The sequence below is a fragment of the Chaetomium fimeti genome (genome assembly GCF_033439085.1).
Source record: "Chaetomium fimeti strain CBS 168.71 chromosome Unknown B0H64scaffold_1, whole genome shotgun sequence".
NCBI lineage: Eukaryota > Fungi > Ascomycota > Sordariomycetes > Sordariales > Chaetomiaceae > Chaetomium > Chaetomium fimeti.
In genome coordinates, this window is record NW_026944329.1 from 1,845,861 (window position 1) to 1,865,917 (window position 20,057).

Sequence of the window (20,057 nt, forward strand, 5' to 3'; positions counted from 1 at the left end):
GTGTCCATACAAGATATCCAAGTTGTCAATACGCAGCGAGGAATTAGTTGATCCTGACGTGGAGGAATTAGTCGATCCTGAGGTGCCCGAATTAGTCGCTATTACCATGGTGGACTTCGCGCGGGAAATACCACGCGGTTGGGGCGAGGCGACGAATTCCAGAATCGTAGGGTATGGGATCACCGATGGCGACACAGCTCAAACGAGAGAGGATTGGGGTGATCTCGATCTCGACTGCAAGTCATCACTACGCAGTGATTATTCGGTACTCACGGACGCCTCTGAGACGGGAAAAGAAGAGCGCCTCTTGGCTACAGGTGCAAGATCGGATGCGGCCACCAAGTCACTGTATGTCCAAGCCATGTTCTCGGCTTTCATGTGGGCTGTGGCAAAGGAGGTGGCGAAGCGGCAGAACGAAAGCATCACAGAGTTACGGATTGATGATACCGGCAGCGTCAACAGCCGGAGATCTTTCACTCTCTGGAATAGACGCTTGGCGACCATGGCGCAGGAGATTCAGAACACCGGATTCGGGAGTTTAGATGAGATCTACCTGAGCATTATTCCTGCGTTCAGTATGAACAAGCTGCTCCCGAAACCAGCCGAGGTCGTGAAACTCGCAAGGGACCACGCCGAGCAGCTGGGTAGAATGAAGCGCTGGAAAGAGGCCGGTGACGTATATTTCTGGCTCCTCCAACCGACGAATACGTTCCCAGAGGATGGCGAATTCTACAAAACAGCTCAGTACGATGCTGTGGATGAAGCTGGCCTGACACCGTTGCATGTAGCGGCTCTGGCAGGTGACAAGGAGCTCGCAGAGATGCTGATCCGCCATCATGCGGAGAAGGAGATGAAAGACCTGAGGGGAATGACACCACTCCACCTTGCTGCTTGGATTGGGGAGGAGGCCATCGCACGGCTGCTCATCGCCAGTGGCGCCGACATAGACGCAACAGACCACCGGGGCCGCACACCCGTCTATGCAGCTGCAGAGAGGGAGCAGAAGGCCATAGCCAGCCTATTGCTTGAGAACGGTGCCAACAAGGACGCGGCGGACAACGAGGGGCGGACAATACTCCATCTTGCCGCGGCGAACGAGCACGAGGCCGTCGTAACGCTCCTCCTCAACAACGGCGCCGAAAAGAACGCGGCGGATGACAAGCGCCAGACACCACTGCACGTCGCTACGGCGACCAACAGCGAGGCCATCGTAGCGCTGCTTCTCGACAGCGGCGCCGACAAGGAGGCCGCGGACGACGAGGGCCAAACCCCGCTGCACATTGCCGCCACCGCCGTGGATACCACCGTGGCCGAGCTGCTTCTCGACAGGGGGGCCGACATGGAAGCGCGGGACCACGAGGGCCGCACACCGCTGCACCTCGCCAGCCCGACCGCCGGGGCCCTGCTCATCAAGAGGGGCGCCGACGAGCACGCAAAGGACAACGAGGGCCGGGAACCGGTCCTTACCGACCAGAGCCAGGCGGCGCAGGATTATCAGATGCAGCTGATGCTGCTGGAGCAGCAGAACAAGAAGCGGATGCTGATGGCGCGGCGGGAGCGGGTTTGATTATTATAGGTAGTAGAGAGTCTCTTAGGTGCTAGGGAAACTAGAGGGCGTGCCCAGTGACTCAGGGCCCGTTGGAAAGTCCCCATTGCGTTATACATTTGACTGGAAGCACCTTGCTCTCTTCAACCGACGCCGCCTCGTGGGGTAGCGGGCCGTCCCCATGACGGTATCCTCTGGCCCACCCCCCGGGTTAGCGGTGTTGGGGTCGTACAGAACCAGTTCATCCACCCGGTCAATGCATTCGTCCTTGGTGGAAACGAAGGTTTTCTTGAGGTCACGGAAGTGTATCGTGCATCTTACCCCCGCTTGTCTGGAAGCACCCGCCAGCTGCTCCAGGGGGTGCCTTTCGTCGAGTCCCTGGCCGGATTGTATCTCTTTCCGGCCGAAAATATCCATCGGTCGGGCGTCCCTCAGCTTGACGCGGAGCTCCTGCAGCGAGAGCCCCTCGTCGCCGGACCCGTGCTCAAGGAGATATGATTTCAAGGCTGAAATAAGGACCTCGGGGACGTAGGTACCCCAATCGTCGCCGTAGACGAGATCGTCGCGTAGGTAGAGCTTTCTCAGACCGGGAGGGAGTGTGTCCCGTAGGTTGGTGCGGTGCGGGTGGCACCCGAGGAGTATATGCATGGGGATTTCCAGCTTGGTCAGGTTCTGCAGGTGCGTGAGGGAACCGATGATCCCTCGGCGGGCTGAGATGCCCATCATCCACTCCTCGTCCATCGTGTCCGGTGGATAGTCCTCGGTTGCCGCCTCGTCGGTGGATATTTTCAGTATCCTGAGCGTCTCGGCAACGCTCCCTAAGCTCGTGGCAAAGGCAGACCATTCGTCCTGATGAACTGCCTCGTAGTGCTCATCGGCGGCGAGATCATCCGTATCCTCGACCAAGAAGTAGCTGAACCGTTCCAGCTTCGGTGTTTTGGTAAGTAGCTCCCTGATAGCTGACGGATCCGATAAATGGTCCGTCAGTTTGAGCGTCCGGAGGGCCGGGAGGTTGGCGTGGGCGACCGAGGTGTCGTCCTCACGTTGGAAGACGGTCGATAAGTGCTCGAGGCGAGGAAGACTCGACACACCCCACCCCTCTCCCCTGATGTCAAGATTGAGGATTCGAGAGTCCAGGTTGTTCCGGATAGTGAGTTTTTTCAACTTCCGAAGACCCTCGAAGACGTCACCGAGTGTTCTATCAAGCTGTTCCAACATGGAAACGTCTGTTACCAGTGTCTCTAGCTGGGGAAGGGAGGCTAAGAGGATTGCCACCAAGGCCCCGGGGCTTCCGACATCGATTTCGGCACACAATGTGAGCATCTCGGCCTCCTGCACACGTTGCTGTTGGATGCCATCGCCTTGTAATGCCTCCAACCATAACGGTTTCACATCAGGGGGCGCGGGAAAGTTGGGCAGATCTCCCCAGCCCCAACGGCTCGTGCCAGAGAGCAGCTTGGCAGTCTCGACATAGCTCGCTCGGACTGGCCGCTGGCGAATGGCTCGGAAGAAAGAATGGATAGCATGATTTGGCAGGATGCGCTGGCTGTCTTTGTCGTTGAACCGCAAGAGGACGCTGCGATAAAGTAGCGGCTCGACGAAGGCCTCAGCGGCTTTGCAGGTCTGACCGAATGAGGAGAGTGACGAGCGGCGTAACTCGCGTAGAATCAGGTGAAGGATTTCCGACGGGATGAAGAGCAAAGACGGCGCCATTTTATGTTGTTGGTGTTGTGGGCGGTTTCCGGTTTCCTTGGGCATCAACTCATTGGCAATCTACGAAAGGTGAAAGGCGCACAGTTTTGGTTCTGTTTGATGACACCGCTTCGGAACGACATTGAACCGTGTTTAGGGAGTTACCAATTGCATCCCTGCCCTTCAAACCATTTCAATAATGAGCCCAAGAATAGGGCAGCACGAAACGTGTTCCACAACTTTCATATTTGCATGGGACGGGTACAGGCCAGATATTAAGGTGTATATTCAAAAAATTACCCAATAGACACGCTGCGGATCGACGTCATCTCAACTTCACAAGCAGAAGAAACAAGAAACACCACCCACCCACCCATCATCACGGCGCGAGACGTAGAGAGTCCACAAGAAAAACCCATCATTTCCGTCTCCTCCCTCCGCCCTCAGACACCCGGGGTAGTAAAGTCGGGGCCCTGCGGCCAGTTGCCGATCTGGCCCGGGTCGCCGCCGATGCGCACGTAGACGCCGACGGCGGGCACGCCGCCGTCGAGCACGAAGAGCTGGTACCAGCCGGGCGGGCAGACGTTGGCCGTGGTGGGCGCGTCGACGGTGCAGGCGGTGCCGGTGCAGCTGACGCGGGGCAGGAGGGTGCGCGCGCCCATCGAGTTGCCGTGCGTGCTGGAGACGGAGCCCAGCAGGGTGGCGGTGATGGCGCCGTTGCGCGCCGCCGCCCCCAGCGTGAAGGGGATCCCCGTCTGGCCCCACGCCCAGTCCTTGTTGGCGATGCTGAAGGTCGGCCGCGGCTTGCCGTTGAGCAGGTACGGCGGCATGAACACCTCGACCCGGTACTCCTCCGGGTTGACGCCGTCCTCCGGGTTGGAGCCCGAGATGAGGACGCGGCCGTCGAGGAGCGTGATCGCCTCGGAGTGGTACATGCGCGCGATTGTCGTGTTGGCCGCCACTGTGATGCGCGAGCCGAGCGGCTTCTCCGGGTCGTAGAGGAGCGCGTTGAGGTTGGGGCCGACGCCGAGACCGAAGCCGGCCACACCGTGGAGTGCGCCGTTGGCGATCAGGTAGGTGCCGTCCGGCAGCGGGGCCATGCAGGACATGACGCGGAACGACGGCAGACGCTCGATCTCCCACGTGGGGTTGGCCGCCTCGGGGTAGATGGACACGCAGTTGTCGAGGGCATGGCCGGGGCCCTCGGTCGAGCCACCACAGGCTAGGAAACCGAGAGGGTCGGTGTAGGGGTACTTCTGGGGCAGGAGCACGGCGGCGCCCTCGAGGGGATACGTGCGGCCACCCTTGGGATCGTTGACGGCGCCGGGCGCGTTGGGGAGCTCCTGGATGGTATCAAAGGTGACGGGGTCAAGGATTCTTGCCTCGTTCCAGTACTGGACAAAGATGCCGCCGCCGGGCAGAACGCAGAGGAAGGGGTACAGGTTGTTGGGGTGGGTGCGGTCCAGCCAGTCCATGTAGAGCGGTGCCTGTCCGGTGTAGGGAAGAACCTCGATCGAGGGGGTAGCAGCGTCATTGGAACCGATGGAGCCGCCGATGACCATGACGGAACCGTTGGCCATGATCATAGCACTAGGATACCAACGACCGGCTTGGAGCTTGAGCACGTTGACGTTCTCCTCCCAGTCGTGGGTTCCGGGGATTCCGGGCTCGCCATCGGGCCAGTACAGGCGGGTACCGTAGGTCGCATCACCAGCCCAGCCACCAATGTTGAGCTGGCGACCACCCTTGTCGGGCAAGGTCACACCGGCGGCGCAAAAGACGTCGGTCTTGATGTGAAGCGTGCGGAAAGTGAGCGTGGAGAGATCAAGCTCATAGGCACCGGTCTCGTTTCCGGGGCCTGTCGCGCCCTTGGAAATGAACGAAACCTTGCCGGTGATGGTCTCCTGAGTAATGAGCGGGATGTTGACACCGTCGATCAGGAACTGATACTCGCCCGCGCGGTAGTCCGTCGGGAAGTCCCACGTGTAGAACGGAGTGCCGGTCCAGAAGTAAGTCGTGAGGCGGGCGAGGCCACCACAGATGGCCGATGCGTTGCCGACGCAGGGGACGGCGCACTCGGTCTCCGGGCGGAAGGTGGAGCCGCTGGTGGCCATGTTGGCCGGGTCGCCGCAGTAACATTCCTCACCGTACTCGAGGCCGGCGGCGTGATAACCGAACTCGGCACATCGGTCCAGGCACATCTTGGGCGTCATAACACCAGGGAAAAACACCTGCCAGTAAAAAGTGCGCTTGTTGTTGATGTTATCCTCGGCGCAGCCCTGGTAGGTCCAGTCGCCGACGCTCGGCTGCGGAGCCGGAGGAGCGTAAATTTCGGGGGTGCCGTTGGAGACGATGCTCAGGCGGTCACCAGCACCGCACTTCTGGGCCGGGTCGCCGGGGCAAGGCGTGCTGCAATCTGACTCGTCAGTCTCGACACCGCCGTTGTGGATGGCGTTGCCGCAGAAGCACTGAACCCCGTACTCGGCGCCGGAAATAGTGTAGCCCGCCGCAGCGCAAGCGTTGGCGCAAGCTGCCTGGGTGTTGGTTTGGATGTCGGGGACCTGGTTCGGGAGGATACGGCCTTGCTGACCATCGATCCAGCACCCTTGGTAAGACCATCCCTCAGGAAGACCGGTAACGACGGGAGGCGGGGAGCTCGACGTGGGCCCGGCGGGTGTGGTTGAGCTCGGAGGCGGTGGTGTGCCGTCCCTGGCATATACGGACAAGCGGTTACCGGCACCACAGTACTGCTCGGCATCGCCCGGGCAGGTCATGCTGCAGTCTCCCGCAGGGGCGGGAACGGAACCGGCGTTGAGGCTGTTACCGCAGTAGCATTCGCGACCGTACTCGACGCCAAAGTAGGTATAAGCGGAGCAGTACGCCTGGCAGGCCTCGAGCGTCATCTCGTCGGAAGCGAAGGTGGCAGCACTCAGGGCGCGCGTGCCCGTGGCCTCGGTCTGGCATCCGTACCATTCGTAGTTGGCAATCGTCTCCGGTTGAGTCGGGCCGGCCGCCGGACCAGGGTTGGTGCCGCCGCCAGTAGGAGCCCTAAGCGTTGTTAGTAGATGGTTTGGTGCAAGAGCCATGCGCGGGTGCTCACGGAGGAGGTGCTGAGGTCGCGGTCGGGTTGTATTGGTCCTGGTAGTTGTACACATTGAGCCGGTCTGGGCCACCACAGAATTCGCTGCTGTCGCCATTGCAGACCATATTGCAACCGCTCGTAGCCGGAGCAGCGCCGTTCGCGATACTGTTGCCGCAATCTGTCTGGGTTAGGCTAAGCCCCCAAATGGCGGGGGTCACGACACGACTTACAGCATTCTCCGCCAAACTCAAGACCGGCGAGAATGTAGTTGGCTGCGCGGCAGGCAGCCGTGCACTTGGCAACGGTCATGTCAGCACCCGGGAGGCCGGCGCCATAGGTAAGCGCACGGCCGGTCGTTCCCTCGCTGTAGCAACCCATGTGGTTGTAGTCGTTGACACCCGGGTTCGCTGCCGGTCCGGTTACCTCGGTGGTGTGGAAGAGCGAGAGGTGGCCCCCGGCTCCGCAGGGCTGGGTGGCATCTCCCGAGCAAGCCATGTTGCAGGTCGAGTCAGCAACCTTGGCGGTGTCGGCAGCAAGGCTGCTGCCGCAGAAGCATTCTGCCGAGTACTCTGTGCCGGCGTACGGGAAACCCTTGGAAGCGCAAAACTCCAGGCAGGACTCGGTCGTCATCTCCTCGCCATCGGCATACGAGGCGCCATTGATAGTCCGGCCGGGCACGTCGGTGTAGCATCCTTCATAGCCCCAGGCGCCTGGAAGTTCCTCGGGAATGGTGAGCTGGGCAAGCGAGAGTGGGAGCTGTGGAAAAGGTTAGTGATATGTTTTTCTTGGGGCCATATTCACGCGACTGCGGCCGATTCGACACCCGGGCAACCCTTACGGATGATATGAGGAGGGACGAAAAGACCGTCCTTGATGGTGAGGCCTTCATGATGAAGACCGGTGCGTCCGAGAAACGGGCGCGAACACCAACAAAACGGACAGGACAAACGAGCGTCAGGGTCAAGGCAAAGCAGAGGCAAAGAGGAAGCCAGGAGCGAATGTGGGGGGTGACATTTCAAAATATACACAGGCTCTCTCAGCCACGAGTCGGGTCCGCCGTGCCGAGCCCGCGATGGGTGACACGCCCGAGGACGACGGACCCTCTTCCTCTTCTCTGGGAACGGGATGGACAGGGGGGAAGCCCCACCGAACTAGCGGCCCAAGGGTCCGCGCCAGCGGCCAAGCCCATCGAGCGGAATGGCCTGGCCAAGGGAAGAAGCGAGAGGAGTGGGACGAGTTTGGATAGGGCGGCGGTGTCCACGACTGCAGGGGGGTTGTGCTGGAAAGCAACACAGGGGTCCTCAGAGCGTCGAACCGTGCAGCACATCCACATCGCCCGTACTGTGTAATTTACACTCCCCTCTGTACGCAGTACTGTGAACGACAGCCGCCCTCCAAACATCAAAACTGTTGAGTTATCTTTTTGATCCCCCAGCCTCGCTCATGGAACTTTCTCTGGCCCGCGGCCTTGGAGAGCTTCAAGAAACGATAGGTGTGGCTCCAGTTGGGAAAATCTCTGGAGCCTGGTGCCGTGCGAAATGCAGGAATCGGTGGGCTTGTTCTGTATGCACAAGTAGCAACAACTCTCATCCTCTTGGCCTAGGTGACTTCACAACGGTGCCATCTGTCCACGTTGTACATCTGTACACCCCTACATCTGACCAGCGGCCTGTCGCCGGGGATGTTCTGGACTTTGGGACACAAGCTGTCCGTCATTGCCCCTGGTTGGCCGACAGATGGCTAAGGCTGAACGGCCTGATGTGGAGATGAAAGTGCCAAGATGCAAGTCCAGATCGGGCTCGCTCTCGTGCCCCATCCAGGATCCAGGAACCGCGAATCCCTCGTTGTGGGGACTGTCGGGTGTGTCTTGGCCCCTGCTTGCCGACGAGCGTTCGGACGAGCTGGCCAATGCGCATTCGTTGGAGAAGGTGACTGCATGGACTGCTTGTGACACTAAGCCTGTGGCTGCACAGCCATGGTTAATACGAGAACGGACGTCGACGCACCAAATGTGCTGTCTGCTGTCTGGCTCTTTTTTTGCTCGAAGTTGACTATTGAAACGTCAGATCTCCGCTTCGGGACGGACTATTGAGCGCAATGAACAGCTCGGAATTGATGGTTCGGATCCATGAGCGACTCAAGAGAGGATACAGAGAGCAATCTGGTGGGCACTCTTCTGGAGCAACGAGAATTCATCTTGGGGGTTGTGGTGGTTGCCATTGGCTGAGGAAAGGTTCGAGAATTTCACAAAGCATGAGCTGAGCGCACGAAAAGGGACAGTGCGGAGCTTGACCGGCTTGTCCCCGCAACGCCGCGCTTGCCCGAGATGGATGCCAACAAGATTGACACAGGAAAGAGCAATCAAGGGAACCAACCAACCTTAACGGTTCTGGAAGACGCAAAAATATCAGCCTTCGGTGTTGTTCTTCCCCTAGCACGAGAAGAGGCAAGTGTCAAGCAATCCGAATTATCGGTACTTGAGTACTTCATAGTTACTTACCCTGGGTAGGGAGTCTTCCCGGTTCATCCGATGTTTGCCAAAAAATTTAAAACATTTTACACAGAATCGAAAAAGTCCTGTCCAAGAAGGCATGGGCGACACGTGTTGAAGGAGCCTACAAGCACTATTTTTGGGCGCTCTCCACTCGGCGAGGATTGTTCCTCGATGGGATGTTCCCCACAGGCGCCATCGCTCGTTCGTCACTGTGTGGATGTCGGCGGCTGCCGGACGGTGTTCGGCCGAATTCAAGGGTTTTCAGGTCGGTATCCGATGCCTTTCTCATCAATGATTCCGTGCGGCTGGACTCGGTCTCTCCACCATGTGAACCCCACGGACGATCTTCATAAGGATTGACGGATCGCAGATCATCGCGCTCCGGCTCTGATCGGATCGCCTCCCGTGAGCTGCCACGGGCGTGTCAAAACTCTAAATTCCCATCGCCAGGGCTGGTCCTTTCAATACCGGTCACGAGCCAGAGCTTCTCCGTCGCACCAGGAATTTTTTGAGTTACTGTGTAGATCTCAGGCTTCCCCCGGGCAGTCTACCACCCGTCCCACCACCAGACTTTGAAGACCCCGGCGTGCAGAATTTCAACTCGTATCTGCCTGCACCCCACTGTCGATCTGACGTTCAACAATACAAGTACCTTACTCCACGCAGAAGCAGAAATCTGACGAGCAAAAGCCCGCGACTCTCCTGCTTGCCTGGCGCCAATCGCGCACACGGCACTATTGAATAATAAATGCGCCTTGCCTCATCCGGATTCCTCGAGCCCGTAATTCAAAATCGGGCGCAAAAAGTCAACCCCTCAGCGAACGCCCAAACTGCCCGACTTGCTGAGATGTTCAAGTGAATCCGTCGGATCTGGTGTGCCGTCCACCTCGGCCGGCCGGTGCCAACACGAAGCGGTGGAGACTAATGCATAACGCCTGGAACCCTGCTGCAATGCGACCTCTCGCCGTCTGGGTCGCGTCAGTCCGGTTGCGAAATCGTCCGACCGCCTGCGTCCTTCTCTGGATCGGGAATAAGACCAAAGCAGGCCGGCACCCGACCTCAGCCGCATCACCAAGAACCGACGGACCGTTGACCACAAACGCCACCACATCCCGCGCTGCATGCCCCAAGTCGGTCCTTATCACCCCATACCAAGAAACGACCGCAAACTGAGTGCTCGCACTTCCGATGGTTTCTGGGGATAAGTGTGACTCGGTCAGCAGATTCTCTCAAGATATCGTCCGAGGCAGCGAAGCGGAGGAGCAGGTGTCCAATATATGTGTCAGTTCGGCGCTTCGGGTCGCACAGCGCATCTCTTTGGCAATGGCACCGTAGAATTTGTGTTGTCGACTTGGCTGCTGGATATGGATTGAAGCTCAGGTGGGCACCTGCGGTTGCATCGGATATTTGTCGCTTTGCTCCGAAACCAGATACTCAGGGGCAGAAAGCAAACGCCCAGGAGGAGTAAATATTGCCGAGTCAATGAGCGCTAGTTACCCCTGAGACAGTGCTTTGCTCTGACAATAAGCGTCATTATGAACATGGACGTGAGTAGTAAAGCCAATATCTCATTTCCGAACATGGGGTTTGCACGGTGTCCCCTATCTTGATAGTGTCGTGCCGATGGGAGTGGGCACCCGACCACCGCAAATTCGCGTTTTGTTTGTCTGTTCGAGCAAGTTGGGCACTGGGAAGGCTGAGGGCAAGTTTCGAAACCGCATGCTCGTTGCTAAGGTTTCACGGCCTAAACACCACGGGCAATCTGTTTTCCATTCCTCCTCCACACACCCCTAAATCACTGGCCAGATCACCACGGCCACCTCCCCTCCCCCCATAATCCCCAACCTCACCTCACCTCACCTCACCCACCAACCCCCATCTCCATCTCCATCTCCATCCCCATCCCCATGCCATCCCCCCCAACACCAACACCCACCCCCAAAACCCGCCCAACCACGCTCTCAAACGCCCCGCGCTCCATGCTGGCCCCGTAGTGCGGGCACTTGACCACGCCGACGAACTCGCGCTTCAGCCGCTCCAGCACGCCCGCCGCCATCACCCGCTCGGCGCCGAACCGCGCCACCAGCTCGAACCACGCCTGCACGGGCGCCACCTCGACGCGGTCGTCGGGGTTGAGCGACGAGGCGAGCCCGTGCAGGGCGCGCAGGGTCAGGGAGGAGGTGCGCCAGGTTAGGTTGTCGGTTTCGCTTTTGTTGTCGTTGGGGTTGGGGTTGGTGGTGGTGGTGGTGGGGTTGGTGGTGTTGGTGTTCTCGTCACCGGCGGTGGTGGCGGCGGCGGAGGGAGGGCTGGCCGGTGCGGAAGTCGGGTCGAGGGCGATGGGCGGCGTGCTGGGGAACAGGAGGCGGTCGCTGCGCGAGGCCGCTTTGAAGATGTGCTCGGGCGCGTCGCGCAGCGCCAGGCTGGTCGCCATCAGGGTGTGCCCGTTGCCGTCGTAGCCGATGAGCGGGCTGGTGTAGACGGTGTCGGGGGGCGGCGGCGCGTAGTGGGACGGGTGGAAGTGTGCGCGGCAGAGGTGTTCGAGGCTAGGGGGTGGTTAGCTTTCTGGCTTTTGTGGGAAGAGGGGATTGGGAAGGGGACGGCGTACGCGAGGATAAAGTTGATTGCTGCTTGGGTTTGTGCGGGTGTTAGGTCGGAGAAGGGGTCACCGGTTGCGTGGCTCTCTCGGGGAGAGTGAGGGGGCTGGTGAGTGTGAGTTGAGGAGGGCGGCGGACTGCTGATGTAGAAGGTCGGCGCGTTCATGATCTCGTCGAAGCCGAGGGTGATAGTAACGTCCTCTGGTCCTCGTTGCTGCAGGCTTTCCCCGGCATCACTGAGCTGGCATGGCTGGGGCATGTCCTGCAAGAGAGATACCCCCTGATCCAGAGACAGTGGCGCTTTCTTCTTGCTCATAGCTTGTAGGAGTTGTGCCCTCATAGCCTTGTTTTCGTCCAAGAGATTCTTGGTGTCTTGCTCGGCAGCCTCGATCATCTCACGGATGCGGGCAACATCCATCTCGAGCTGCTTGACATAGTTCGCCTTGCGCTGCCGATGCTGGACTTGGGCTTTCCGGACTTGGGCCCGGCGAGCCTGGGACTTGTCCTGTGATGTTTCGGTGCGTGCGTCATCTTCGGCGCCTGTCCCTTGATGTTTTGTTTTAGTCTTTACACGCATCGTGAAGGAGGCGGGTTGGGCGATGAAACGAAACGGGGGGTGAAGAAACAAAACAACGAAACAACCAGAACATGTTCTCCATCTTAATTAAGCCCACACACCAGTATCTCCTCCCGTTGTCAGCCATCAAGGTATTGTCATGATCTCCGCCCCACCAAGACACCATCGCCTTCCCCTCAGTTGTGAGCACCCTGAGGGCTAGCATCAGTCCCCAGGCTGCCGTTGCCCAATCCAGGACTGTCTACCAACCACAAATGCCCCGGCGGCGTTTTTGTCCGAATGAGTGACAAATCTTGGTCACCACAACGGGCCGTCGCCAAGCCATGGCCGAACCCCCCACCCGCCGAAAAGAAACTGTGTATACTTGGCTTTGGCTCGTGATGAACGCGGCCGAAAACAGGATTCGGAAACCAGGAAATGGATGCGAAACAGAAAAAGGAAGAATTCCATTGCTAGGGCAGGATAAAGAACGGACATCCCCACTCACCCGATGTACCAGTGTTCTGACCGGCCTTGCTCTCCACGAAGCGAATCTTCTTCCCGCCCAGCGCTTCCTTAGACTTCCTCCAAAAAGTCGAGAATGATGGCCGATTTGTCTCGCTGTCATCTGCCATCACCGGCTTCTCGTCAGATGTTCCCCGCCTGGTACCTGAACGGCATGCATCAGCATCACAAATCACTACTTCAGATTCCAGCGGGACAAGAAGCCATACCTGGTCATAAATGGGACGTTGACTAAAAACTCAAATAGAGGGACAAATGCCCAGCTTCGGATTCCGTAATGGTTAGTTAGAAAATACTCACCCCAGAGTCTCCCCCCAGGGCTAATAAATGTGCAGCTTGAAAGAAGTGTCCAAAAAGAGGCGACATGTGTCAGCGCCCTCCAGTGAGATGTTCGTCGAGAATTGCCCTATCCAGGGTTAGCTCTTACCGCTCACTTTCAAGCGGCCGTGCCCTGTGCCGCAACACCCAGACACCGCCAAAACTCAAATACAACGCGCTGTCAGTTGGCCCGAGTTACCTTCCAAATACTCGGGCGGCTCGGCTTTGCTTGCCGAAGATCTCGAATTCTCTCACAGATTTTATCTAGCGAAGTAACTGCCATTCTTCCCCCAACATTTTGTTATCTCTAACCAACCAAAACGCCCAGAAGATGCTTGCTATTTTGGCAAACCCCAACACCAACACCAATGCCGCAAAATGCCCCCTCCCTAGTTAGAATCCCTTGACTTGAAAAAGCAGCTCTCCGAGTAGCCCTGCATCTTACTTCCCCTGGGTCTCACCCGTCTCCCCAAAGGGTATATATACCACGCCACCAAACCGATCAAGCATACCCCTCCCCGCCATCGTCATCCGTAGCCGTATCCTCCTGAAAACTCCCCACCACTCCCTCCCCCTCTCCATCCCCCCCTTCAAAGTCACTATCCTCTTCCTCCTCACTCTCCTCCTCCCCCTCATCCTCGTCCTCCCCATCCCGATCCAACAGCGCCATCGGCCGCCACGCGACGTAGCTACTCTCCAGGTCGAGCCAGCGCTTAGCGACGGGCAGCTGGAACGGATCAAACGGGAAGCAGGCCTCGAGATGTGTCCACTTTTCGTCGTCAAACTCGAACCCGCTGTCGCGCAGGGCGCCGCCGGTGGCGTAGCTGCCCGTGAAGAACTGCGAGAGGTGGACCGACTTGTTCTTTTCGATTTGCGGGTATCTGTGGGGATCGATGTGAGTAACGGGGCCGGGGGGAGGAGGGCCAGGGGACTGACATGTAGAGGAGCCGCAGGTGGTGAGAGAGGCGGGCGAACTCGTCCACGATTATCGGAGAGCAGCATTTGAGCGGCTTGATTGAGGGGTTAGCGGGTATTGACAGGCGCTGCAACTGAGGGACGGCTTACGTTGAGCTTGCTGCCGATGTTGGCTTGTAGGCGAGACTTTAGCCCCGTCATCCAAGGCAGTTCTTGTCCGATGAAAGACGCCGGATCGTCCCAATCGAGGCTGGGAGGGAGCAGGTCCTGGTCGATCAAGTCGCGCCACCGGAAGCAGAAGATCTAGACACAAGGTCAGAACACGGCGGGCTAGGAAAACACCCTTCCTGTTGCAACTTACATAGAGTAGACCCTGAAAGTATGCGCTGGGGGTTGTTAGTATGGTTGATATCGGTACGCTGGTTGGGGCAACTTACTAGTACTGGCTGTATCGCCTTACATCTGGCCCACGGCAACCAGTATGTACGGCGCGGTAGTGGTCCATATAGTCGAGGAACGTCTTGGTGATCAACTGCACCTGCTCGCTCTTAACCATGGCCCCGCGCGCAGTGAAGCTTGCCAAGTAAGCAACCGCAGCCTGCTTAACGACGGGTGGCCGGTTCGACTCGAACCTGAGGGCGGTCAGCGTCCTGCGATATGACCGTTCTGGCTGAGAAAGCTTACGCAAGGTTGAATAGTGTCCCAATGAACATCTCCATGAGCTGCTGGGACTTCATGGCGAATTTAAAGAGCAGGTATTGAGTGTGGCGTGACTTGAGATGCTGCTCGGTCTGTTAACCTCCGCATGCGACCCGACCTTCGAAGGAGTACATACCGGCAGAATGACGTTTGAGAAGTCGCTCAACAAGTCCTGGAATGCCTCGGTTGCCTCGGGGCTCTCCGGATCCTCGAATATCGGGTCGTAAATCGAAAACAGCAGATCGAGAATGGCGTCCATCGTCTCCAGCTTGTTCTTGACCGTGAGTACGCGCTTGGCCTGCTCGTTTAGGTCGTCGTCGTCGCTGAGAACGGAGTCGGCATCGCTATCGTCGTCGTCCTCTTCGTTTTTCGCATCGGATGCCTCCAGCTGGCGCAACACCGCCCTCGTGGTCTCGTCGTCGTCATTCTCCAGATCCAACGTCATCTCCACGTCCAGCTTAACCAGCCGGGAGAGGATCAGCTCCATGATATCCCGCTCCAACCCCGGCCTCGCAGCCTTGAGACGCAGTAGGTGGTCGATGAACTCCATATGTGTCGCCTTTGTTGCCTCGGTGAACGGAAACTTGGACGCGACCAAGCTGAGAATCATGTGTTGCCCCGCCGGGAACAGCTCGAGAAGGTATTTCAGCCCGACGTGTAACCACTTTTTTTTCGTTTCCGGGTCGACTGGCTCGAAGCCCGCAACGCTCGACGTATGGCGTGTCTCGGTAAACTTGTCGACAATCATGGTAAGCGCCTGCGTGAAGAGCGATCCCTGTACCGACGAAAGCGCAGCCAGAAGCTGAATATATGCCCGCGCAAAGTTCTCGTCCCGCTCCAGCCAGTTGCACCGCAGCACACTCCGTAGCAGACCCGAGCACGACCGGCCGAGTAATGGCACGTATCCCGTCAGTGCCACGACGTAGACTATCAGGTCCTGGGGTTTTGTCGTCTCGTCTTCGTCATCGTCCTCGTCGGGTGTTACATTTTTTGGGTTCGGCAAGAAAATATCCTTCAGGTTGTCGTAGTCCTCGTCGTCCCCGCGGCTGTGCCCCTCCAGCGCCTGGCGCACTTCGCGTTTTGCTTCCTCCAAGCTCTTGCTGTTGATCTCCTTGACCATGTTCAGGTTTTCGTTGAAGGCAACTGTCTTTTTCTGTCGCTTGGTTGGGGGTTCATCCTCGTTTGCCCCGTCCGAGTCCTCGGATCGTGATCGCGTGCCCAGGACGGAGGTGGGTTTTCGTAGGATGGGTTTCATCGGGGTGGGTGTGGCGGTCGGCGCAGAGCTACGCGCGACAGATGAGAGAGTCGTCATGGTAAAGTTGCTGTTTTTGTGGATGGGTCGTCGAGCGAGTGAAGAAAGCGTCGCCGCAGCCTTCTCGACGGCACAATCGGGGGCGAGGGAGTGTGAGGGCCCGAAGTGGTAAAATCGGGGGGAAATCGACAGAGGTTAAGGGGTCGATTGGTGGGATGGCGGGTTTATGGACAACAACTGGTCGGACATAATTGTTTTGCTTTGCGGCCCGATGATAGAGAGGGAATCCAGCTGTTGGTGAACCCGCAGCATTAATGTCTTCTGAGCTTTCTGCCGCCGTATCCACCCTCGAGAAGGAAAATGTCGACTTTATTTTTGAAGCGAGTGTTTTCCCCGCGAAAGGCACGTGCACAGTGGGGAGGGATGCCTGCTTCAGAAGGCGGTCAGACGTCACAAGCCCGAGACAATCCACAGTAATCTCCAGGGTCGTCATCTCGAATCATCGCGGCTTTCGATTCTTATTGCAAAACCATAACTACCTTACTTCACGTGAAGAATTATTGCATCTCAAACACACCTAAATGTGCAACCTTGACCAATTCCAGAGACAACAATTTATTCTATTCTCGTGATTCTAAGAATCTATCTCTCTAATTACAGCAATTTCAGTACGCGCAGCTCAGGTGAATCGGGTCTGCCTCGAGTGAGACCCCACTGCTCAAGCCAAACGCGCAGCCATTTCTGCCCCACCGGGCCGACCTTCGCCAGCGCCAAACTCGCATCTTCGGCCCTCTCCGAGGTCAACATGCGTGGCGAGTCAGCCGCTGCCGCGCCCTCGTAGAACTCGAGTAGTCGGATTGCTGGGTTGCGGTCTAGATCGATGTGCCCACTTGCGATGGCTTCGTCCGCACTCGCTCGCAGCGCCGACACCCACTCGGAGAAGTCGACCTCGCGCACGCCCAGTGCACCCGCGATGACTGGAGACAGGTCGGCGTGCCACGAGGCGGCGCGGGGGTTGACGACGTGGAAGACGTGTGTCCCGTCTTGCGTGGCGGTCGGGCGGGCAGACGAAACTGTGTGTAGGATCTCCAGAAGGACAATGGCCAACCTGTCGACGGGGAGCCAATCGATCCGGTCTCGAGACGGAAATGTAGCCGGAAAGACGCCGAGATGGGCCGACGATACCATTATCTGCGGTGCGGGGTAAGCGACGTCCAAGTGCTAGATGTCTGTACTGATGGCGCACTTACCGATGGAATATACTCGTGCTTATTCCACATCCCCGCCGTGCTCTCGACGGGCCCAGCAACGATGCCAACGCGGCAGACAGCGGAGCGTACGCCACTGCGCTGCGAGGCCCGGTCTAGCAGAATCTCGGCTACCAGCTTGGACCGGCCATATCCCATCGGGGCCGCGGCGCCAACGTCGTGAATCGGTGCCTCCGGCGCCGTGCCGCTAGGCAAGGATGCGACGGTCGACACGCTGGACACAAAAAGCACTAAGGCATTGTGTCGAGACGCGTGGGCTAAGTGGGCGAGGTTGATCACGCCGTGGATATGTGGCCGGAATGACTGCAGCGGCCAGTTGAAGTTAACGGGCCACTGGTTGTCTGTTTGCAGTTAGCTGCGACTGCATCGTGGCGCTTGTTTGGAAGGGGTGGGGTGGGGCCAGTATACTCACGGATTATATGTGTCACAGAGCTCACAAGCATGCCGTATGAGGCGCGTCCGAGGCCGAGCTGCGGCAGCGATAGGTCGGCCTTGAGGAACTGCACACGCGACGGGGGTAAAGCAGCGAAACCCCGTGCGGAACACAGCAGAGCGTGTCGCTCCGCTGCCTTAGCACTGCGGTTGAGGCAGATTACACGGGCCACCTTTGGGTTGCGGTTGAGCGCTTCGAGGATGTATGGCCCCAGGGACCCGGTGCTCCCGGTGAGTATGACAGTCATCTCGCCGGATCGCTCGGTTGTGGCCGGCCGCCCCGACCGGAGTGGGGGAAGTAAGCGAGTGTACTCCTCGAGCAGTGACCTGGCCAGGTCCGCGTCAGCATCGTCCTCTTCCGAGTCTGAGCTGGAAGACCAGGGCGGCGTTTCTGAGCCCGTCACCTCCTCGACTTCCACCAGCACCGTCGCAGAGGGCTTGCCATCAGGGTCTTGTTTCAAGAGCGGCGCGGCAACTTCACGCCTCGATGCTGCGTCAAACATGAGGGCCCCAAGCTGGTTCACGGTTGGGTTGGCATAGATGAACCTTGGGGAGAACTCGGCGAGGCTTGCTGGCGCCTGCCCCCGTTTGGCCGTCATGCGGATCTCGCGCGCCATCTTGATCACCTGGAGAGAATCAACACCAGCCTCGAAGATATCGCCATCGCCGTTACTGATACTGATACCCGCCACTTCAGCGATCAGTGCACGCAGCCATTCACTCGCGCCATACTTGCTACTCAAGTCTAATGGGGCCATGTCCTTGTTAAGCTCAGCGAGTTCCTCGGGCTCCTCGACGGACCGGTACAGTTTGTCGATATCGGCCTCGTACAGCGCGTAGGTCCGCAGCCTCTGCATTTTGCCCTGGCCTAGGTACTGTACAGGGCGCTGCGGATCCGCGAAGAGGACGTGGTACCGATCCAGCTGGCCGTGGGCCGGCGCATGGGCATTGGCCTCGGCGATGAAGGGAAGCAGCTGGTCGATCAGCTCATGCCTGCCCTTGGCTGTTCGCGGCGGTTCGGCAGTCAAATCGAGCAGCACTGCGGGCTGGAACCTGCCGCGACCGACCACCATGGCGCCCTTGACCAGCGGGCTGCTGTTCAGCGTGGCCTCCATGAGCGCGGGGCTTACTTTCTCGCCGTTGCTGAGGACGATAACATCGTCCTTGCGGCCCTTGTACCGATACAGGAACGGCTTGGCCGGGTCGGGATGCCGCTCATACAGGTCGCTCATGCTCCACTCCGAAATGCTTGGGAAAGTGGCAAAAATACCCTGGTACCGCTCCAACCCCGGTTTACGGACGAGGAAGAGTTCGAAGAGGCCCGGCGTGTACTCGCGCATCTCAATGCCGGAATGGCTGGGGTGCCAGTAGAAGAAATCCCAGTCAGCGACCGACGGCGACAGACGTTGAAGGCAGGACGTCTCTGTGGAACCGAGGTTGGAGATGACGCGCGAGTGCTTCGAGATGATGCGGCCAGCCGTCTGAGAAAGGGGTGCTGCGGGTCGCTATGTCAATAGCCTGCTCCTCCGTCTCGCTCATCGCCTCGCCAGTGCACTTACCTCCGCTGGCCACCACGTACTGCATCTTATCCAGCCTCCTCCGGGACTCGGGGGTCGCGGCTCAGCTCCTCATAGATGCTGGGGGCACCCATGGTGGCGTCGACGCCGGCGTGAAGGTGCATCTCATCGGCATACCCGGCGTTCGGGACCACCTTGGGCGCGCCGTACACGAGTGTCACACCACACAACAGGCTCCACGTGATCCCGGCGTTGAGTCCGCTAGTGTGAAACAGCGGCATGCTAGTGTACGCACGCCGGGCCTGCTGGTAGACCGCTGTCGTGGGCACGTAGCCGTCGACGGCAGGGACAGTCCGCCACGCCTCGTAGGAAGCTAGGTTGGCGTTCTTCCAGACAATGGGCTTGGGCAGGCCGGTCGACCCGGTCGTGTGCAGCACCAGGCACGGGTCCATGCACGCTTCCTCGAAGGTCTTAGTGTATGGGTACACGGCAACAGGCTCCGTGCCTTCCAGCATGTCGGCAAGCTCCGGCACGATGGCCGTCCGCATGCGCCGCGCCTCCAGGATGCTGTCGACGTTCGTGCCGTTGGCGCTGAGGAACACATGGCAGTCGGCGCCTGCGAGCACGTGGAGATGCCCGTCTAGGTTGTTACGAGGCGAGGTAAAAAGCATCTAACCGACCACAGAGCGTGTCAGCAAAACTCGAGGGTTGGCGTGCTGCAAATCCAAAGACCGACCTTATAGCCAACTTTGATGGCCCCAAACATCAAGAAGAAGTAACGAAGGTCACCTTGCCAAACACGCACAATCAGCCTTTGAACATATGTAGGGGTTACAGTAAGTGGTATTGCTCACTCGGTCCCATGTAGCCTATCGTCTCGAAGTTGGTTGGCTCTCCCAGCAAGTCTTTGAGATACCAACTGGCGCGGTTGACGCCACGGGCGAACTGGCGCGCTGTGACGTCGACGAAGCCATCTGCCGGTTTATTTGTTTTGGCATAGGCAAACAAAGGATGGTCGGGGACCGCGAGAGCGAGCTCGTCTGGGATCAAGTGTGTGAGCCGCCCTGCGACGGCAGCTGAGGCTTGGAACACCTCGGGGATGTCGTCACGAGGCCGGGCTTCAGACATGGTCGACGTGCTTCTGATTCACAGTACTCTGGTGGTTGG

General features: G+C 58.6%; 4 protein-coding genes across 4 annotated transcripts; all 4 read right to left on the reverse strand.

Moving 5' to 3' along the window:
- Positions 1-1,612: 1,612 nt before the first annotated feature.
- B0H64DRAFT_448562 (uncharacterized protein) lies at positions 1,613-3,304 on the reverse strand (the record flags this gene model as incomplete). Its single annotated transcript, XM_062807054.1, has 1 exon — positions 1,613-3,304. One exon carries the CDS (start codon positions 3,302-3,304, stop codon positions 1,658-1,660), a length of 1,647 nt encoding a protein of 548 aa, XP_062663878.1. The 3' UTR covers positions 1,613-1,657.
- A 309-nt stretch (positions 3,305-3,613) lies between these two features.
- Positions 3,614-7,300, reverse strand: B0H64DRAFT_13632 (glyoxal oxidase-like protein). Its single transcript, XM_062798215.1, has 4 exons — positions 7,159-7,300; positions 6,551-7,076; positions 6,339-6,498; positions 3,614-6,286 (listed from the first exon to the last, which is right to left on the reverse strand). The coding sequence occupies exons 1-4, from the start codon at positions 7,207-7,209 to the stop codon at positions 3,682-3,684; spliced, it is 3,342 nt and encodes a 1,113-aa protein (XP_062663879.1). The 5' UTR covers positions 7,210-7,300; the 3' UTR covers positions 3,614-3,681.
- Positions 7,301-10,558: 3,258 nt separating this feature from the next.
- On the reverse strand, positions 10,559-15,733 carry B0H64DRAFT_414343 (RNA polymerase I-specific transcription initiation factor RRN3-domain-containing protein; the record flags this gene model as incomplete). Its single annotated transcript, XM_062805025.1, has 12 exons — positions 10,559-10,576; positions 10,751-11,357; positions 11,547-11,548; positions 11,605-11,954; positions 12,473-12,627; positions 13,103-13,145; positions 13,363-13,688; positions 13,744-13,817; positions 13,873-14,025; positions 14,183-14,354; positions 14,407-14,504; positions 14,558-15,733. 12 exons carry the CDS (start codon positions 15,731-15,733, stop codon positions 10,559-10,561), a joined length of 3,174 nt encoding a protein of 1,057 aa, XP_062663880.1.
- A 594-nt stretch (positions 15,734-16,327) lies between these two features.
- B0H64DRAFT_437536 (putative NRPS-like enzyme) lies at positions 16,328-20,018 on the reverse strand (the record flags this gene model as incomplete). Its single annotated transcript, XM_062806261.1, has 7 exons — positions 16,328-16,864; positions 16,924-17,282; positions 17,354-18,868; positions 18,933-18,978; positions 19,037-19,561; positions 19,627-19,679; positions 19,745-20,018. The coding sequence occupies 7 exons, from the start codon at positions 20,016-20,018 to the stop codon at positions 16,328-16,330; spliced, it is 3,309 nt and encodes a 1,102-aa protein (XP_062663881.1).
- Positions 20,019-20,057: the final 39 nt, after the last annotated feature.

Bases quoted from the DNA above. Each gene is read 5' to 3' on its own strand.
- B0H64DRAFT_13632 (XM_062798215.1), bottom strand. From the start codon at position 7,209: ATGAAGGCCTCACCATCAAGGACGGTCTTTTCGTCCCTCCTCATATCA. The intron at 6,499-6,550 runs GTAAGTCGTGTC...TAACCCAGACAG, and splicing joins TGAGTTTGGCGGAGAATGCT to ATTGCGGCAACAGTATCGCG. The intron at 6,287-6,338 runs GTGAGCACCCGC...AACAACGCTTAG, and splicing joins GCGACCTCAGCACCTCCTCC to GGCTCCTACTGGCGGCGGCA.